This window comes from Gigantopelta aegis, chromosome 6 (genome assembly GCF_016097555.1).
Source record: "Gigantopelta aegis isolate Gae_Host chromosome 6, Gae_host_genome, whole genome shotgun sequence".
Lineage (NCBI taxonomy): Eukaryota > Metazoa > Mollusca > Gastropoda > Neomphalida > Peltospiridae > Gigantopelta > Gigantopelta aegis.
The window spans coordinates 15,027,254-15,050,067 of NC_054704.1; the positions used below are offsets into that span (position 1 = coordinate 15,027,254).

The 22,814-nt window shown below is 39.4% G+C and overlaps 1 protein-coding gene and 1 long non-coding RNA gene across 2 annotated transcripts; one reads left to right on the forward strand and one right to left on the reverse strand.

The window, feature by feature from the left end:
- Window positions 1-3,453: 3,453 nt before the first annotated feature.
- LOC121376334 lies at window positions 3,454-17,140 on the reverse strand. Its single transcript, XM_041504179.1, has 5 exons — window positions 17,018-17,140; window positions 14,250-14,487; window positions 12,082-12,294; window positions 4,976-5,101; window positions 3,454-4,455 (listed from the first exon to the last, which is right to left on the reverse strand). Exons 2-5 carry the CDS (start codon window positions 14,406-14,408, stop codon window positions 3,775-3,777), a joined length of 1,179 nt encoding a protein of 392 aa, XP_041360113.1. The 5' UTR covers window positions 14,409-14,487; window positions 17,018-17,140; the 3' UTR covers window positions 3,454-3,774.
- Window positions 17,141-18,669: 1,529 nt separating this feature from the next.
- LOC121376203 lies at window positions 18,670-21,092 on the forward strand. The gene is made up of 3 exons (XR_005958413.1): window positions 18,670-18,802; window positions 20,513-20,600; window positions 20,928-21,092. It is a non-coding gene; the product is annotated as an uncharacterized LOC121376203 (long non-coding RNA).
- Window positions 21,093-22,814: the final 1,722 nt, after the last annotated feature.

Genomic DNA, 22,814 nt, shown 5'->3' on the forward strand with positions numbered 1-22,814 from the left:
GCTTCAAAGAGTTAAAATATTGTGATTAGGCATAGCTGTCTGTTTCCTCTGGCTACTTGGCGTCGACCATAGTGGTGCTGCTTCTTCTTTTTTTCTTTTTTTTAAATTTTTTCTAAGTTGGGCGCCACGCCCTTGCTGGTTTAACTCTACTACTACTATTTATGACATGCAGGAACCTTTTTTTTTTTTTTTGGGGGGGGGGGTGTGTGTGTGTGTGTGTTTTGTTTTGTGTTGTTTTTTTGTGTTTTTTTTTTTTGGGGGGGGGGGGTAGTTTTTAGTGTTTGCCGTTGTTGTATATAGTTATTTTAATGTGTAGTTTGTTGGTGGTGGATGTATGATGTATGTTTGTGTGGCTCGGTGGTGGTTAGTGTCATCTGGCAGTGACACTTTCCTGCTCCCCGTTTTACTACCTCTTTTAACCTTAGTTTTTAATGTGTTTATATCATTTTAAAAAAAAGCAAATATTGTTGTAAATGTGTTTTATTATTAATTATTGTGTGTTGTATGTTTTTAAATATAATTTGAAGCTCGGTCTTTTAACCTAGGGGATTATTTTTTATTTTTATTTTTATTTTTAATATACTTTAATAATACATTGTGTATGGGGGTGGATGTTTTTAATTAAATAAATGTCCTCGGGTGTTTTTATTCAGTCCACCCGTGGTTGGGGCGGAGTAGGTCCGGGGCGTCTCGTCTCCTTTTTGGGGTCGGGTTCTTCTCTTGGGGCGGGTTCTTCACCTTGGTCTTGGCCCGAAGGCATAGTTTTGGATCAGTCCAGGGTATATAATCTTTTTCAATCTTAATCTTTTTAAGGGCATATTTATTGTTTAATTTTTCATTTTTCATTTACCTGTTTGGAAATGCCCAGTCAAAAACAAGCGTCACACTAAAGTAATTAAAAGTAATTTTTATTTAAATACCATAGGTTATTTCAACGACGCATCAAACCCCCCCCCCCCCCCCCCATGCCTTTTATAAATAATTAAAAATTGCCCCATTAAAAATTAATTATCTGTCCCACACTCGACCACTGGCCATGCCAGAGACTGGGTGTGGGAGAGACGTGCCTGAACCTTAATTGGATAGAGGCTACGCTACGCTATGGATTATCACTCTCGCTCCAGCTCTCAGCTGAAGATGACCTTTGCCGCTAAGCAGCTCGAAATCGCGCCCTGCTCTGTCGATCTCCACCCACTGCTGGGGTCGATGATCCAAAGTCTGGGCGTGCTGACAGAATACAAACTGTCACAGAAGGGATGGAGGGCCTACGTAACACTAGTGTACGTAGGCCACACACAACAACCTGCGACCAGGAAAAGGAGACGACAGCGATGGAAGAGGAGGACAGGACCGGCACTGTCCCCGCATCAGATAGAAGTGGACCCGCTGGCCAGCCCTGACTCTCCTGAGCCCACGATTCGACACCCCCACCCGCCGGCCCTTATAAGGGCCAATCTTATGGCGCCGTTGGAAGGGATCGAACCGGTGGGGACCAAGCCGCTGCTGGTGTACGCCCCAACGATGGAGCAGCTGCCAGCAACGCCAACTAGAGGGATCTTTCCGCACCGGTACGATCAACAACGTGGCAGCTTCCACATCAACACCGTGAAATCCCGTACCGGAACCCTGAGTACCATGCTGACGATGCAGCACGACGGTGTCTTCCAGCAGGCATACGTGGGGGAAGGCTCCACACACCGTCAGACCCACGAAATGCTGCGCAGGGTGTTCGCGCAGCACTACGGGGACGTCGTCAGCCGGTACCAGAGGGAGCTGCGTCACTACGCCAGCTTTGACGCCTGAACACCACTCTAGCGCTTAAGGCTTTCTAGGTTCGTACAGGTCGGTACATTAAGGCTTAAATTTAAAAATCCCTTTAACTTTCGGCTGAACCGTCAAAATTAGCGTTCAATCACCATAATCCTTTCGGACGTAATGCAAACAAATTACTTCAACTTTTCGGCTTAATTCTCCTTCTGAAAAAATTCAAAATTTACCATCTCCTCTTCCGCCTTACCTCGGTCCACCAACAACTGGACCCATATTCACAAACAAGTGTAAATTTACGTCTACGACTAGCACTTACGTGTGCCGTAGATGTACGTTTACGTGCAAGAAGCACCTTATTCTCAAAGATAGTTGTAAATGTAAACGTAACTTAGTTGGACGTAAATCTACGATTTAACATTCTCACTGGAGTAATTAATAAAAACACATTAGAAACGATGGCTACCGGGTAAATAACAAATGCGCAAAACGCAATTTTGTTTGTCGTCTGCTAACAATAACATAGCGAACAGTGAACTGCTTAATTTATTGGAAATACTGCTAGTTTTCGTAAATAATAGTAAATAACGGCGTTCGTGCTTGATTTATTATATGTACACAACTTACGTGCAGCGTTAGTTGCAACCTGAGGCACTCTTATATTTACGTCCAACTTTACACGTAACTTACGTTTTCGTTGTTTCGTGAATAGCTCTTCAGTCGTAGATTTACGTTTACGTGTAAAAATAGGCTTACGATATTTTGTGAATATGGGTCCTGGTCTTTAGCGCTCCTTCAGTGCCTAAGTCGTAAGCGAGAAGTCCCGCTTCCCCCGCCCTTTCCTGTCTTGGACGGAAGAGCTTGCTTCGCAAGCACTTGCGCCCACGACAGGCGTGCGCTACAACAGCTTGCTCTGAATGTGCACGTTAAATCTACATACCGACCTACCTACATACCTACCTACCTATGTAGGGATCGAAAGAAAAAGAAATTGAAAGAGGAGGCAGTTTGGTAAAAATAAAAATAAAAAAGCACACGAAAATTTATATCTTTTATTAATGCCCATATAGTGAACATAAAAGCAAGCACGGTATTATATATTGTTAGCCACGTACAATAAACATATATTTTATTTTGTCATCAGCAGATGTCTATAACTGCCTTGGCGTAACTTGAGAAAGAAGAAATTCGGGCAAAACAGTGGGGGAAATTCGGGCAGTTTTTATCTGGGTAAAATTTCGGGCAAATCAACCCCTCCAGCCCCCCTAAATCAAAGAGTCCCCATACGCCCATGCGGACACGTTCAAGGAGTCAATGTGGCAAAAACAAAATGCGCATGTTACCGGAAGCAACAAAACAAAAACAAATCTATTCTAAATGGTTAGCTAAACATATTTGAAATAAACACCGAGTCTTGATTCCATCTTAAAAACAAATATACAAAGGGGATCACAGGGTTCCCTTGACCCCCTCCCGCCTCTTTGAAGTGCCCTTTTTAATACATTTTCAAAATTATACATCCACAGTATACAACACTAAACTGACCTGAAAACGCGTCTCTGAATATGTTTACACCACGACTGGTACATCAAAGGCCGTGGTATGTGCTATCCTGTGACAGTGTCTATGGGGTAGTGCATATAAAAGACTCCTTGTTGCTAATCGAAAAGAGTAGCCCATGAAGTGGCGGCAGCGGGTTTCCTCTCTCAATATATGTGTGGTCCTTAACCATAATATGTCCGACGCCATATAACCGTAAATAAAATGTGTTGAGTGCGTCGTTAAATAAAACATTTCTTTCTTTCTGAATGTTTATTTCCAAATATTCTGGGATGCATGTCCCCGAATGCCTAACCACAGATCTCGCTTCTTTAGAAGCTCAGCTAATTTCCCTGCGGCAAACGTAAACTTGCCCCTTTTAGAATTTTGAGACACACTTTACAAAATCCTGGACCTGCGCCCGTTAAGATATAATCATGAAATAAATCTCGCACGGTCTGATTACCATTAGTGAGACATTCTCATCCATAAAGTTTGAATAGTCATCATGGACGTTTTGGTTTTATAATACACATGACTAACAATGAGGACAGATATAATCGTAAAAGGCCCAAGCAGGCCAAACCAACTTCCCGTGTTCCAAATAAGCCCTGCACCGAAAACGACAGAAATCAGAATCATTACTATTATAATAGGAAACCGAATACATCTACAAATGTGATAACTAAATGGAAACTTTCCATCTTCGACAGACATTTCTTCCTTTTTGACGTTATCAACACTAGGTTGATTTTCGTCACGAATTTTATCAGAATATATGTCACGCTTTTCTTCAAAATTTTTGTCCAACATTTCGTTAAGATTTTCACCACGATTTTTGCCACTACTTTCGTCGCAGTGTTCGTTTTTAATAAATGGGTCAGAGATACGATTATCCTCCACGTCCGGGTTGGTTGTACGTTTATGTTTATGTATTTCGCCTGTGTTCTTGCTGTTGTCGTAGTACCATGCTACCTGGATACCATTGACGTACGCCACGCCGCTAGAGAAATAAATCATGATGACGTATTGGAGAGGCAAGAGGAGCACATTGTTTGCTATGAAATCTGTGGTTTTCCCAAGCATTGCTATAGCGATAGACTTGGTGGACAGTCCGGATGTCGATCTCAGCTTGATGTTAAGTATTATCTGAAAGGAAAAACATTATTGATGTTAATATTACAGACTTACCTGCTGATGTTTTGCCAATGTATCTGCTTCTATCAGGTATTTGCCCTATAGAAGGACTGCCACTTCCTACTTTGATTATAGGAATACTGCCATTACTAAGATTGTTGTGACAAATCTGATACCGCAGAAGACATTTGAGCAATTGTGATGACATACACTGAATTATTGTCCAGACAGTCATATCAAATCTTCTCGAAAGAAGAGCATACAGTGCCATCCCATAAGCCTACCTCATTTGTTATAAGTTATTAACCTACCGATTTAATAGGGCACTTAATGTTCTTGTTTTGGTGGTGATTTTCAAATAATATAATATACTATGTGCGTTTTTGGTACATTTAATTTGGCCGTTGCCAAGACAGCCATTATAAACAAAAGTAAGTAAAATTATGAATTAATTCGTTTATTTTTAAAACGGCTGAAATGGGAAATAAAAGATCCCTAGCATTCCTTCTGTGTCCACCACTGATATTTTTACCTGAGGAAATGTTTCCACAGACCATAGCGTGATAGCCAACCATTGCATTTCCTCAAAACGTCTTAGACCCAGTTGTAAGCCGATAATGACACTCCACAGTGCACAGCAGAACACGGTGTACCAAATCTGAAACATGTAATAAATATCAAATGCCAGAAAACTGAGAGGTCATTTTAGTAAACTATGGAAACCTTCCAAAGTATTTAATTTAATTTAATTAATTAATTAATTTTTTGTTTATTTGATTTTAATACATTTTATTAGATTTTATCCTGCAATCACTATATGTATTATGACGACTAGATAAATTTCTATATTTTCGATCACAATGATTAGCAAAGGAATGTTATTTTGTTCAAAGTTACTTATATGTATTATGATGACTAGATAAATTTCTATATTTTCGGCCACAATGATTAGCAAAGGAATGTTATTTTGTTCAAAGTTACTTATATGTATTATGACGACTAGATAAATTTCTATATTTTCGGCCACAATGATTAGCAAAGGAATGTTATTTTGTTCAAAGTTACTTATATGTATTATGACGACTAGATAAATTTCTATATTTTCGGCCACAATGATTAGCAAAGGAATGTTATTTTGTTCAAAGTTACTTATATGTATTATGATGACTAGATAAATTTCTATATTTTCGGCCACAATGATTAGCAAAGGAATGTTATTTTGTTCAAAGTTACTTATATGTATTATGATGACTAGATAAATTTCTATATTTTCGGCCACAATGATTAGCAAAGGAATGTTATTTTGTTCAAAGTTACTTATATGTATTATGATGACTAGATAAATTTCTATATTTTCGGCCACAATGATTAGCAAAGGAATGTTATTTTGTTCAAAGTTACTTATATGTATTATGATGACTAGATAAATTTCTATATTTTCGGCCACAATGATTAGCAAAGGAATGTTATTTTGTTCAAAGTTACTTATATGTATTATGATGACTAGATAAATTTCTATATTTTCGGCCACAATGATTAGCAAAGGAATGTTATTTTGTTCAAAGTTACTTATATGTATTATGATGACTAGATAAATTTCTATATTTTCGGCCACAATGATTAGCAAAGGAATGTTATTTTGTTCAAAGTTACTTATATGTATTATGATGACTAGATAAATTTCTATATTTTCGGCCACAATGATTAGCAAAGGAATGTTATTTTGTTCAAAGTTACTTATATGTATTATGATGACTAGATAAATTTCTATATTTTCGGCCACAATGATTAGCAAAGGAATGTTATTTTGTTCAAAGTTACTTATATGTATTATGATGACTAGATAAATTTCTATATTTTCGGCCACAATGATTAGCAAAGGAATGTTATTTTGTTCAAAGTTACTTATATGTATTATGATGACTAGATAAATTTCTATATTTTCGGCCACAATGATTAGCAAAGGAATGTTATTTTGTTCAAAGTTACTTATATGTATTATGATGACTAGATAAATTTCTATATTTTCGGCCACAATGATTAGCAAAGGAATGTTATTTTGTTCAAAGTTACTTATATGTATTATGATGACTAGATAAATATCTATATTTTCGGCCACAATGATTAGCAAAGGAATGTTATTTTGTTCAAAGTTACTTATATGTATTATGATGACTAGATAAATTTCTATATTTTCGGCCACAATGATTAGCAAAGGAATGTTATTTTGTTCAAAGTTACTTATATGTATTATGATGACTAGATAAATTTCTATATTTTCGGCCACAATGATTAGCAAAGGAATGTTATTTTGTTCAAAGTTACTTATATGTATTATGATGACTAGATAAATTTCTATATTTTCGGCCACAATGATTAGCAAAGGAATGTTATTTTGTTCAAAGTTACTTATATGTATTATGATGACTAGATAAATTTCTATATTTTCGGCCACAATGATTAGCAAAGGAATGTTATTTTGTTCAAAGTTACTTATATGTATTATGATGACTAGATAAATTTCTATATTTTCGGCCACAATGATTAGCAAAGGAATGTTATTTTGTTCAAAGTTACTTATATGTATTATGATGACTAGATAAATTTCTATATTTTCGGCCACAATGATTAGCAAAGGAATGTTATTTTGTTCAAAGTTACTTATATGTATTATGATGACTAGATAAATTTCTATATTTTCGGCCACAATGATTAGCAAAGGAATGTTATTTTGTTCAAAGTTACTTATATGTATTATGATGACTAGATAAATTTCTATATTTTCGGCCACAATGATTAGCAAAGGAATGTTATTTTGTTCAAAGTTACTTATATGTATTATGATGACTAGATAAATTTCTATATTTTCGGCCACAATGATTAGCAAAGGAATGTTATTTTGTTCAAAGTTACTTATATGTATTATGATGACTAGATACATTTCTGTATTTCTGGACGGAACTACTTTTACACTAATAATAAGTACTTTTACACTTATAATAAGTAACTTTGAACAATAAAAATTTCCTATGCTGATGATAACTAGTTATTCTTTTATTTCCATTTGATTGTTTTGATTTAAAAAACAAAACATGTTTTAAAGACAATTTCATCATAAGAAATACTTTTTTGTATAGATACTGTAGACGACAAGGAATTCAACAATTTAGTCTTCAAAAAGGATCACACTTCTCTGACAACACGCGATGAAGCTGGACGTATGTTCATGTGCTCACGACTTGCCCCCCCCCCCCCCCCCCCCCCCCCCCCCCCCCCCCCCCCCCCCCCCCCCCCACCGGGGAGGACTGCTTGTTAGTTACGGGAAGCTGTTTGAGTACCGCGTCGCTTACACCGGATCACGGGCAACTGTGACTTTGGTGTATGGCGACGCGGTCACTCAGAAGAGGAAGGGAAGAGGGACGAGAAGGAGGAAACGTGCGCCAGGGGCGGTACAGAGGGAACACAGCTGGCGGCTCAACCGCCAGCGGCGGTCCCGTCTGCGTCGCCGCCCCCACCCCCACGACCCGACAAGCCAGCTGTTTCAACGCAGACTGACCAGCTTGACGAGTCGACGCCAGTGTTGGACATCGCCATGTGCGAGACACCGCGGCCGGCGTCTTCCGTTCCAACCCCTCCGCTTGTGTCAGGGTCGGGACCCCCACCCCAGGGGGACTCCGCAGCGACCAAGCCAGATGTTGGTGTTGCGAAACGGAAGGCCGTCTCTCCTTCGAGTGACCAGCCAGCCAAGGCCCGGCCTTCCGCCTCCGCCCGAGGCAGGGACTTCGCCGCCTGGAGTCTCGCAGTGTCGAAGATAAAGGGCCAGTACTCGAAGTACTTAGTCGGGGACACACCACACACGGCCTCACTGCCGGGAGGCGTCATCGAAGGATCCTTCAAGCGCTTCCCAGACGGCACTGATGTCGGGATCCACGACATGGAGCAAGGGGACGGGACGTTTGGACTTGTGGTGACGTCGCGCCGGGATGGACTCTACAGACAAGGAGTTCTCTTCAGAGAGATGTACAACAACACCGTCCATAGAGTCCTGAAGATCATCGCCGGCGCCCATTACGTCCAGCTAGCCAAGACCTTGCTAGCCCACCGGTGGAGGAAACTGGTGCCGCAGTTCAACGCGAAGCACTTCATCTCGTCCCCGTAGTTGCCAACCGTTCCAAGGACTTAGTCGGACTTTAAATGTTTTTGCCGGCATTCAAAATTTTATTTCATTTTATTTTTTAATTTAATTTTATTTATTTATTTATTTGTAAAGTCCGATGCACTTTATTTTGGCAGCCCGTCTAAAATGCTCAAATCACCTTAAAACCCTTTCGGTCGAGCACTCTAATTTTATTATTTGGACTTAATTGTTTGTCCAAACATGAGTAGTATAAAATTAGCTCATTTGGGCTTTAGGTCTTTGACCTAACAACTAACTTCGTATTCCAAATTCCGCCCACCTTAAATCCCCCCCCCCCCCCCCCCCCCCCCCCCCCCCCCTCCCGGCCTGGACCATATAGATTGGACTTTAAACTTTTAGACCTCCGTTTAAAATTGTATGTCGAAATTACTTCTTTTTTTTTTAATAGTCCGATCCTCTCTTCTTTCTCTTATTTATTTTTGGACTGTCCTTCTAAAATGCTCCAAATTATATAAATATTCGGCCGAGCAGTCAATTCTTTTTATTTTTGGCTTGTAATTTTTTTTTTTTTTTTTTAATTCTATTAACTTTTTTACTAATTATTATTTTCAAAAATTCTGCCCATTTTCAACTCTATCCCCCCCCCCCCCCATCCCGAGTCAGACCACCGATCTTATCGAAGGTCGGACTCTGGATGGGCGTGTTCGAAACCCTAGTGGTATATAGGCACGTTAAACTAGTTATCTATCTATCTATCAAAAAAGATCTGTTGGTCGTAAACATAATACAATGGCAGCAAACTCAGAGTAATCCCTTTAACAGCAGACTAAGGAATCTTTATTCTGATGTGGAGACTAAATCTGAACAATAAAACAATTATTGATTGCAATCAATGTAGTACTTCTGTACAAGACGGATATTTTGACAAGGGTGTTTTATCAATGAGATGACTGCCACTCCCAGAACAATACATTTCTATGATTCGCCTGAAGGACTTGATATATATATATATATATATATATATATATATATATATACAGTAGAATCTCATGGCTCGAACACTGTCGGTGCATCAAAGTCTGTTCGACCCATCGGGTAGTTCGAACCATGCATTCGGCCGTTGTCGGGTGCTTCTGTAACACAAAAACCAATCGGAATACCTCGCATATTTCCGTAAAACTGGCTTGGGCGATTGACTCATGAGTAACGAAGTCGCCTTCAAATGTCGGATGAGATACATATTTGTAACTATTATTTATCACCGTTGAATAAACAAATAACAAACACACTGGTAGTCTGTATTTATAAATATTTATTAATTTAAAAAATCGTTCTTTATTATGCTGTTGTAGAATCTTTTGCGACATATTGACAACGTTGAGAAAAGAATGAAAGTGCATGAAGCACAGGCGGAGGCCCTGTACCTTTTATTGTTGTAATCACTACATTACATTGATTTCTCCTGTATTTCAAGTTAAAAACAAACTATGCCGACGCTCATGCGTAGAGTAGCGATTAAAATGATTAAAGTAAACCGGCGAGGCCGAACTAGGCTCAGCAATTGATTGGTGTTTCATGCAAGGTTCATTCAGCTCATGATTATCGTAGTACTATTATCTGTACTAGAAACATAATTACCGATAGGTGCGGACTTCCAAGCTAACTCTCGATGAAGCTGGACGCTGTCGCCTGTGCTCTCGACTTGCCCCCCCCCCCCCCCCCACACCTGGGGGGATTGATTGCAAACTTTGGATCGCTGCTGGAGTTTCGCGTCGCGTACACTGGGTCACGGGCAACCGTGACATTGGTGTACGGCGGCTCGGACTCGCAGAAGAGGAAGGGAAGAGGACGGAGGAAGGAGAAACGTGCGCCAGGAGCGGCTCAGGGGGGAACAAAACTGGCGGCTCAACCGCCAGCGACGGTCCCTTCTGCGTCGCCGCCCCCGGCTCGGCCCAAGACGAAAGGACCAGCTCATCCGGACCCGCCGTCAACACCAAGGGATGCTCTCAACGCGCCGATGTGCGAGACGCCCGCAGACGGACCTCCATCTCCCTCTACGCCACCGCCTACACGTAACTGGCCACTGTCACCAGTCTTGCCAGTTCGGAAGGCGGCGGTCCGGGCAGGAGCCGTTGCGAAGAGGAAGGCCGTCGCTCAGCCGAGAAACCAGCCTGACAAGGCAAGGCCTCCACCTTCACAGGCACCGTCCCCCTCCGACTCGGAAGCCGCCTGAAGTTCGTGCAGGGGGACACCTCGGATCCGGCATTACTGATGGGCGGACTAGTGGAACCAGAGCTGAAACAAGCTACACACACAAGCTACGAGCTACACACCATCAAGTCTACAGTCGGCAAGACGGGGTTGGTACTAACTCAGCGCCGAGAAGGAGTCTACCGACAAGCGGTCCTAGTTAGAGAGATGGATAGCCATACCATCCACAGGATCGTCAAGGCCCTTTTCGGCAACGACTACCGGAGTGTTATAACCATCCTCGCCGACCAGAGATGGAAGCACTTCATCCCCGCCTTTGCCGGTTCTCCGCTCATCAGTTCGCCGTAGGCCAACCTCCACACCCTAACGGCCTTAACGAGGCCACTCACGTGGACATATAGATTGGACTTTAAACATTTAGACCTTCGTTCAAAATTTTTTGTCGAAATTACTCTTTTTTTTCTATATTATTAAATAGTCCGATCCTCTCTTCTTTCTCTTATTTATTTTTGGACTGTCCTTCTAAAATGCTCCAAATTATATAAATATTCGGCCGAGCAGTCAATTCTTTTCTTCTTCTTTTTTTGGCTTGTAATTTTTTTTTTTTTTTTTTAAATTATACTATTAACCTTTTTACTAATTGCTATTTTCAAAATTCTGCCCATTTTCAACACTACCCCCCCCCCCCCCCCCCCCCCCCACACACACACACATCCCGAGTCAGGCCACCGATCTTATCGGAGGTCGGACTCGGGATGGGCGTGTTCGAAACCCTAGTGGTATATGGGCACGTTAAACTAGTTATCATCATCATCACCGATAGGTGCTAAATAAACAACATGAGAAGCCGGCATATTTATATTAACTTACTTTGTGACTGACGTGAAAGGGTCAATGAAAAATTCGTAAATAAATATAAATTATTTTTTGTATTTCTTCGGATAGACTTAGTCGTTCGAGCTATATATGTTTAATTTTACAGTTCGGACTAATAAACTGGTTCGAGAGAAAGCTTCTGTTCGACCCTAGGGGTATTCGACCAATCAGCACCAAAATAAAAGGGTTTAATAGAGAGAAAAAATCGGGACATTGTTCTTGGTTCGAGAATACCGGTAGGTTCGACCGTTGGTATATATATAGTGATAGAAGAATCTAATTTGAGCTGCAGAAAAATTAGGATGACCAGAACTACATTGGATAGCACAGACACTGACATTCTACACACGGAAATGTATTTAATAAGCAATTTTAGTTATTAGTAAGACAGCAAAACATTTAAAAGACCTCACCTTCGACCTGAGTGGGAAAAGTCCATAAATCCAGAACTGTAGCAGCATGATGAACTCGAGAACTGGCATGTAGATGGCGTTCACCTGGCTGTAGATGGGCATCTTGGCGTATATGTGAACGAAGAACATGTTGGTGACAGACGCCGTGAAATTAGCCGTGGCCCACAATACACTCACTCCCACAACCGATCTGCGCCGAAAATTCTTCCAAACCTGGAAACAGCAGTATCATGAAATATCTATACATATATAGCCAACACAACATGTTCAAAGAGTGTGTTAAATCTCTTTAAATTGTCATGATTTATGTGCCCCCCCCCCCCCCCCCCCCCCACCCCACCACCTATTCTCTTGGAAAACACAACAGATATTACCAACGCTGTGCTGTTTATTCAGTGTACACCAAGTCTGGCAGCGAACTAAAATTTATTTCTTATGAACAGGCCCGTAGGAACTGGCGGGGGGGGGGGGGGGGCGGGCTGTGCGCCTTCGCCACCCACAGGGGCGTATGCTGTGTGTTCGGACCAACTCCCTCCCCATCCCCACGCTGAGGCTGAAACATTTGAACAGTGCAATATTGGGTTATTCATAAAAGTATCATGGGAAAATGATGACACAAGGGTTCGCTAGTTTCAAATTGGAACCCCCACAGATGCAGACCACGCTACGCCTCCTCAACCACCCACCCACCCATGAGGCCCTGAAATCTTACTCTATAGTTTGTTTTTGTTTAACGACACCACTAGAGCACATTGATTTATTAATCATCGGCTATTGGATGTCAAACATATGGTAATTTTGACAGTCATAGAGAGGAAACCGGCCACATGCTTCCATTGTAGCAAGGAATATTTTATATGTACAGACAGGATAGCACATACCACAGCCTTTGATATGCCAGTCGTGGTGCACTGGCTGGAACGAGAAATAGCTCAATGGGCCCACCGACGGGGATCGATCCTAGACCGATCGCGCACCAATCGTGCGCTTTACCACTGTGCTAAATCCCGCACCCCTCTCTAGAATGTATTAATTGTATCGTTTATAATTCGTTCTATCACAAGTTTGTTTTCTTTTTTCATTTAATTGTTTAATTACTACTTCATGCTGTGTATTGTCATGGTAGAGAACACTACAAATATCAAACTTAACATGCCTAAAGATAATTAAATACTTTCTTAATTGATTCACACAGTGGATATATCAAACTGAATGGGTACCAGTATGACGTGAAAGGTGTGAAGATTGGCTGTATGCTGCACCTTGTCACTGTTGTTTAAAATAACACTTTTATAGAACAGTATACATTTACAGGCATTTTAGCGTTCTGGGATCGGGTTTAGGTGGCCGCTGGTCCATTAAACAAGTGACCGCTTATTATGAGTGCATTTTCATTAAACATCGTTTGGTGGGGGAAAAAGTGGCCGCTCATGGCAGATGACCACCATTTGGACGCTAGGACAGGTTTGACAGCATACATATTACATTACTATCACTTTCTCATATAATAATTTGCATGCCAATGTTATCATTTAACAGTATTTTAATATTTAACATTTTGTTATTTTGTATCCATTTAACTACCCGTGTGCTATTATTTGTTCTACTGAACACTACCACAGATGATCCAAATGTTACTGCAGAAATGTTTTTTCGATTTTGAAAGGGGCGAACCAAACAGTTCAAAATAACAGTGGTTCGAGATAAATAGAGTAGTTTGTTGTGAAAATTAGGCCGTCGGTCCATTTATACACCTCATGATAAACATAGTAGCTTGTGGTGAAAATTAAGCCATAGGACCTCGAGATAAGCAGTGTAGTTTGTGAAGAAAATTAAGCCATAGGACCATTTATCGACCTCGAGATAAGCAGAGTAGTTTGTGGTGAAAATTAAGCCATGGACCATTGTCTCGATATCCTGGCTATCGCGATAACAGAGGCTGACAGTTTGACTGTATATTATACTGCTCAACTAAAGACACACGAATATTAATTTACTTTACTTTAATGCATTTAAATCTCATTATATTTTGTCTATTGAAGTATTAAAACTAGTAACGTCTTGTGAATATTTTAGGTCTATTTTGACAGTATTTACCGAAGAAAATTTATCACGAAAAATAAATATATTCATTAAACTATGCGCGTTTCTTTTGTTGTTCAGTGTACCTGAGGCAGAAGAACGATGAACCAAATAGTGGTGCTGATCAGTCCACAAATAGTCGCCATCGTACACGTCCACCTCGGCCAGTCCGGGCGGCAGTTCTTTTGCAAGAAATTCTCCTCCTCTGGTGTATAATTTCCGTCAGTGGTAGAATTGTAATCCATCCTTATGGATTACGTATTGAGTCTTATGTTGGCAGTCAGTAACCGTTTCTGAGGGACTGTTAAAAATTGTCGTAAGTTTCTGAAATAATAAAAAGGCACTAAATATATATATATGTATGTATGTATGTATGTATGTATGTATGTATGTATGTATGTATGTATGTATGTATGTATGTATGTATGTATACATACATACATACATACATACATACACACGTTACACACACACACACACACACACACACACACACACTGTGGACAATGAAACGACAGAATTACGGGATCTCGTTGGTGACGTAATCCACAGGGTGTTTTTTTTTTATATCAATAATGAACTCTAATGGACTTTGATGAGTTTGTCAATGTTAATAAAGAGGTTAAGACATTTGCCAGTCTCAGTGATGAGCAGGTTGAAAGTGTCAAGATAACTTCTGACAAAACGTGCGATGAATATGAAGAAGAGTCCGACACTGAACCAGAGCCCATTCCGTCAGTGCCCATTCCGTGCCTGGGATGCCATTAAAACGTAAAATGTTCGTTTTGTAGAATGAAATCAACATTCTGACTTACCATGTTTATAAAAAAATAAAATATTTGATAATTTCTTACCTGGTTCTTATTTTTATTTTATTTTATTTTTGTTACTGCCAGTTAGCTTTATTTAAAACGTGTCATTCTGTTGACATTTAGCAACTTCAAACAAAATATGTTTGGTAGTAAACCCAAGGCACCCTCACTATACCGCCAACTCGATATGACGCCAAAATTGCATTGGCGTTAAATCGAGGTTATACTGTATATAATGGCGTAGCCAGCATGAGGAATTTCCCCAGATGTATTTTATTTTTCCCATGACACAGATATTTATTTTACAGGTCTGGGTTTGCCTTGGCGGTTTTCCCTCTCTGGGTACGCCCATATATATATATATATATATATATATATATATATATATATATATATATATATATATATATATATATATATATATATATACATGTACATACATACATACATACATACATACATACATACATACATACATACATACATACATACATACATACATACATATATATATGTTATACACAACCACACACACATACACACACACACACACAACTCCGTGTTCAATTATTTTCTGTCATCTAGCACACATTTATGATTACAGTAATCATGAATACATTACCATATTAAAAAACCTGGACTTTCTGGTTATTGAAAGTAAAGCGAGAGGGGAATCCAGCCTTTATTATTTTATATTTGGAGTGGGAACAACCCTATAGTTTTGCTCTGTTTTTCTCTAATGTCTGAAATATTGAGCGATATTATAACGATATTATATATTGTAATAACATGATTTGTAAAACAGAATAATAATAACTTAGAGTAAAATACTGCAAATATTGTGAAAACATATAAAATGTTCAACGTTTGCATATTATGCTATATTTTCTAACTCTCAATCCCAGGGGGTAAAACAGCAACGTGTTCCTCTGATCTTCCAGTATTTGAATATATTGCGTGCAGACATCCAATTAAGATTCAAATCCACTGTACGTTATCTCAATGTAAGCCCTATCTGGTCTGTAAGACTAAACTATTGGATAGAGAGAGAAAAACAGCGGCAGTGGCCTCACATGACCACCATATATCAGCTGTGCTCTCACTCTGAATTCAGATTTAAAAGTGCTTAGTGTGCAATATCCCCTTCCTTTCATCATAACTTTGCGTCGAGACTGGAATGTAAACCAACTTTAACATGTTTTAGCCCGATGGTTTATATAATTGTGTCGCCGAGGCCGACCATCAGCCTCTCGAGTTCCGTACGCTGGTTTATGTCAGCACGAGTTTATTTGAAAGAATACGGTAGTGTATTCCATCCGCTTGAAATTACGTTCTTTGTGTGACCTTTGGATCATATCTTGTAATATGATATAATACTGAGTTAGGCGAGTAACATTCGCAGGTGTAGGGGTCGAAATTTCGGACATATGTTATGTAGTAAATGTAGAAATAAAAGTATATAAGTGTCGGTTTTTTTAAATAGCGTTTGATAATCATAATATTGTTAAGCGTTCGATCTGGGTCACAATGATCAACATTCGAATATTTACAGTCTGAATACTTCTGAATACTGAGACAGGTGGTCTACATGACTGTGCATGTTTACAAATATTAACAGGTTTCATTAAATTGTAAAGTGAAAATTATAACACAATCTCATTTCGATGTAAAAAAATCTCTTTTATTTCAGAAAAAGGATAGTTGATTTAACGATACCTCATGAAGGGTCTTTAACCTGTGGCTTCTAGCTGTCAGACATTTGAATTAGCAACCGTCAGTTGGGATGTGTCTGTAATTATTTAAAAACGAGTAGCTTTTTTAGGTTCTACTTTTTACGTTTTATTTGTTAAAAAGAATAATATATATTTTAGCGAACATATAAAATATCGATTAATGTTTTCCAGGTATACCATAATATACATTTCCTGGAAATATAATTCACACAAATGGCGCGCGTTAAAAGGAAAATCAATGTTTTATTTTTGCGTATCTCGAGTTTACACGAATTAACGAGTGCAATATAAATTTCTTGTATTACATACCAACGTCTTCGCACATTTACGTTGTGTTTGAGTGATTTAACCCCGCCTCTTCGCGGTTACTGATCGATGCGTGACGCAGAATTACACGCTGTTGTTAGTCTCCTGGCCTAGACGACTTTTCCGCAAATTCAATACAAAGAACATAATAGACTGGTTTTCTTCCATAATAGAACGAAATTAAACATATGATACAAGAGTCGAGGAAAGCACTCACCTGTGGGGATCACAGCACTCTTGCAACCAGTCGAGAACATATACACAGAATGTAGTTCCATTTGTCATAGGCGTAAAGGGTGGGGGGGGGGGGGGGGGTCTAGAGCCACCCATCCCCACCTCCGCCCTGTTTTTGTAAGGGGTGGGACAGGGTAGACTGAATTTTGTCCGAATTGAACGAAAATGTCCGAATCTGGATAACAACATTTATTCATATTAGCATTACCGCTAAACAGCTATATAGGGTTGCAAATGAATTACTACGTATTCTTACATGTTAACAACTAATATGTGCGTAGAATGATGGAAATACACTGTGCAAAAGTTTCAAACTAGCTGCGCCCCCCCCCCCCCCCCCTCCCGGAATATCTCTAACGTTTTTGCCACAATTTGAGGATTTGCTTCAGCAAAGCCCCACCCCCATCCCCCCACCCCCACCCCGCCGTCTCGACTTGACTTGAGTGAAAGGGCCAACTCTCATAATTACGATGTAAAAACAGGGTAGAATTGAATGCCATATCTTGTCGAGTGTAAACCTGAGTGAGTGCACCGCAAGGCTCAATGGGTAGGTGTAAACCACTTGCACCGACCAGTGATCCATAACTGGTTCAACAAAGGCCATGGTTTGTGCTATCCTGCCTGTGGGAAGCGCAAATAAAAGATCCCTTGCTGCTAATCGGAAAGAGTAGCCCATGTAGTGGCGACAGCGGGTTTCCTCTCCAAATCTGTGTGGTCCTTAACCATATGTCTGACGCCATATAACCGTAAATAAAATGTGTTGAGTGCGTCGTTAAATAAACCATTTCTTTCTTTCTTTCTTTTTGTCGAGTGTATGCAGAACGATTTGAACAGATCAGGCCCTTTTAAGGGCCCCTATGGGCAACCTAGGGAGACATCTCAAAATCAACTATGTCCCAGTAACGAGCTACTCTCGGCATACTAAATTCAAAACAAATATAGCTACCCTTTTCCAATTCCAATACAAAGCAAGAAAGAGAGAAAGAGAAAGGAAGAAAGAAAATAATAAAACGAAAGGACGGAACAATTCACAATGAAGGTGAAACTACTACTTAAAACATTCATTAAATTGTTCTCATCTTATAATAAAATCTTAATGCTGCCTCTTATCATTTTATCGATAATTTAAATATCAGACACAAACTACGTGTTTAAGTGGATGAAATGATTTCAATGTTCTTTGTATCATATTAAATATTGCACATTTACAATAAACCCTATTAAACACAACTCGTCAACACATTTATTAATTTTCAACAACTTGGATACGCCATGCGGGAATATCGTCTATTGACAAAAGACAAATAGACACAAAATTTTATCTTTGCATATAATATGTTTATTATTGAGATAAGATTCTGTACCATTCGCCTGCAGGTGAAGTGGCGATTTTATTGTCGTAGTTGTGCAATATAAGGCGCGAACTCGGCTGCTGTCTTCACTTCTGGAAAGCAGACGACAGACTTGTACTCGCTAAACACAGAAACATTCTCCACTCCAAGATGAAGACTCTTCTCCTTGTTCTCCTCGTCTGTTCCCTGGCTTACGTCAGTGGTAAGTACCAACAGTCTTATTGTAGTTCTTATATCAACTTACAGCAGCAATATCGAGTAGATTTAAAATACACATTTAATCATTTACAACAGACTATCCATATTAATATTTTTCATTTTTTGTTTTTATCCCACTGTGCCCTTTCCTTTTTCTCCTTTGAATTCCATCTTACTTCTTCCCGATCTGGCAGCTGCTCCTGTCTTTCAACGTCTATCGCTGTCCACCTCCACATCCTTGTCCTTGACTCTCAAAATGCTACAGGCTCTTGTCGTTTGTGACCATTCGTGCCATACACTTGCTGTGGGTTTCGTCTGACCATTTCAGACCATATTCTTACCGTTTAAATTTAAAAATATTTTTTTTTTCTTACTGTTGTACACAATTTGATGACATAAATGATATTCGTGGCTATCAATTCGATAAATCAACAGAAAATGTAGTTTGCTTTGTTTAACGACATCACTAGAGCACATTATTTTATTAATTATCGGCTATTAGGTGTCAAACATTTGGTCTTCAGAGGACCCGCTAAAAAAAATTCATTAGTATCAAGAAATGTTTTATACAGGCGACCTGCCATAAAGTACCACATTGATTATCACGGGATGTTTTTGCGTTTATCTTTAAACATATATACAATAAAATCATTTGATATAAATTATTACTGTGTTTATTCATTTAAATCTCGATATGGTGAAAACAAGCCATGATATCAGTTCTAATCGTAGTCTGTGGTACGGCATACGAGTATATGTTAACTGGTTTACATGTCTCGAAGTGATTCACGAACATGTCTAAGACTTAAAATGACATTTTACGTATTATAAATTATAACGTCTGAGATGCATACGTGAAATCTCTTTTATAAAGACTTCTCGTGTTATAGATAGAAAGTACCACTGATAAATGCAATTTTAACTGAATAATGAATGAATGAATGAATGAGTGAATGAGTGAATGAATGAATGAATGAATGAATGAACAACACGCCCAGCACGAAACCAAACAAGCTCAGATCGGTTGAGTGTCAAACAGCGGTACAAAAGAGAATAAATCGATGATCAACATTTATATAAAATTCAAAAGTTAAATAAAGCGCAGTGTAAAGAGCTGTGCAAAAATAAAAATACAAACATAAATCAATAAATATTTAGAATAAAATTTGGTATCTCGAAAAAAATTCAAAACAAGTTCATAACTGATCATACATTTTAGATGTTTTCCGCGTGTGCGTGCGTAAGTGCGTGCGTGCGTGTGTGTTATTTGTTGGGGCGGGGCGCGGGAAAACAATCTATTCTATGCTATGGATATTAGTAGAGTGTTTCCATAATTATGATGACGAAAAAAAAGTTGACTTTTGTTTTGTTTAGCGACACCACCAGAACACATTAACTTATTAACCATCGGCTATTGGATGTCAAACATTTGGTACCCGTTACATTTTTTCATAAGCAGGGAGGGATATTTTATATGCACGATCCAACAGGCATAATGGTACATACTACGGCCTTTGATATACCAGTCGTAGTGCAATGGCTAGAAGGAGAAATAGCCCAATGGGCCTACCGACAAGGGTTGATCCTAGACCAACCGCACATCAAGTGAGCGCTTTACCGCTGGGCTACGTACAACGACGACAGTAACACAAAACCCCACACAAACGAAACACGACCCACACTGTAACTATACTAGTATTCTGTTTATTTTCAGCAGAAACGCTCTGCCTGTGCACCACGGCCCAGGATCCAGTCTGCGCCAACGACGTCACCTACTCCAACCCCTGTCAGGCTGGATGCGCGTAAGTACAGTTGGCCAAATTCTTGGTGTCTGACGTTACATGTTTAGCGAATTTTGTTATTTCAAATACTGTTTCTTCAAAACATTTGTTACGGTTAGGTTCATATCAGATGACCATGTAAGCTACATAAGGCTAACATAACACTTTCACAGGCTAACTTAAATAAACTTTGGTGACCCTTTAATTGACTGTGACTGAGGCTATAACACATTTACATTTTTGTGTAAAGTCAGCGTCTATCTATTAAATAACCACCTAAGACCATTTAAGACAGACATTTTCTTGAAGATTCTTCTGATAATTAACGATATCTTTGTTTTATTTCAGGGGAATTACGACGTACACAACCGGAGCATGTCCAGTGATTTCTCCACATTGAACACAAGATCAATGACTTTTGAATTAAAATGTGATTGAAAACATCCTGTGTGTGTTAAAATGATTATCACTATGGACTGTGTAATTAACTGAAATAAAATAGCTTGAGCATTATATGTTTTTATTACATGTTTTCTTTTTTCAAAATATAGTACATTATAATGTTTTTTTTATTTAGTCCCCTACCGGTCCTTCTGTCTGTCTGTCTCTTTGTCTGTCCATCCATCTGTCCCATATGTTTTCTAGATGTTTTTTTCACAATGCCTTGAGATACTGAGTTGAACTTTTTTGTATAGCTATATCGTGTTCTGTTACAGATCAAGTTAAATTTTCATGGCGATATATCCATTTGTTTGTCCCTTGAATTTAGGAGATATGAAAATTTGTTCGGTAGGGGACAGAATACTTGTTTATTTAGGCGTGCAGTACGCATGTGCATTAAAAGAACATCGCACTTCAAATACACAGCTCACCAATGACAGCAACTAGTATTCACCGATTTATTTTAAGATGGCGCTATCTCGAATCTTGACCTTGTTTCAAGTTATTTGATATAGTGTTATCCTCAGTTGCGAATCCAGGGGGAGGGTGTTAGGGGTGCGCACCCACTTCCTATATGAAAATGTCCCAAAGACCCAGAGTTTAGCAAATGAATACAATGCATTTATTTGTGATTAGTGGAGAACATGGCATATCTAAGTCAGTTTGATGTTTTTGGGGAGTATTATCATATTTAATGCATGTTACAAAATAGAGTACTTTTGAATATTGCAGATGCCCTTTCTAAACGTTGCACCCCTTCTTGAATACTGCAGGTGCCCCCTTTGAACGTTGTACCCATCACTGACAAAACTTCTTCAACCGCACCTGACTCTACAGTTTAGTTGTATAATCCATTTGTCCAGTTATAGAAAACACCTTCTGTTCCTTTTCCCCAGAAACATGATGGCCAGCATCAGTTTTGTCTTCACTGTCGCTATCTACCCTCTTACCACCACCAGTCACAATGATTATACTCAGACCTAATCCGACAGCAAAACCTGTCAGAAAAAGGGTTAATGTGCTGGTTATGGCTGCCTTGATACATCGTGCAACGGAACTGCTTCCATGGTGATACCACGTGACAAGGATGGAATTGAAGTAGGCCACGCTGCTGGAGATATAGATCATCACCACGTACTGCACAGGTACAACCAATCCATAATTGGCAATAAAATATGTTGTTTTGCCAGTGGTCATCGCTATGATGACTGTTTTCTTGGACACTTGCTGACTTCAATTTAAGATTGAGCAACATGTGGGAAAATACATAATATTTAAAATGACACATGTTTAAATTTGTAACACTCACATAAAAGGAAGGAAGGACATGTTTTATTTAACGACGCACTAACCACATTTTATGTACGGTTATATGGCGTCGGACATATGGTTAAGGACCACGCATATTGAGAGAGCAAACTCGCTGTCGTCACTTCATAGGCTACTCTTTTCCATTAACAGCAAAGGATCTTTCATATGCACCATCCCACAGACAGAATAGTACATACCACAGCCTTTGTTACACCAGTTGTGGAGCACTGGCTGGAACGAGAAATAGCCCAATGAGTCCATCGACGGGAATCGATCCTTGGTCAAGCGAGCGCTGTACCACTGAGCTATGTCCCGCCCCCTGAAAGGAAGAGGAATAAATACTAGCATACGATTTAACTATGATTATCAGGTCTTTTGCTACACTGGCCTAGAGAATCGATCCCCGGCGATGGGCCGGGGTATTTCTCGTTCCAGCCTGTGAACCACGACTGGTATACTAAAGGTCGTGGTATGTGCTATCCT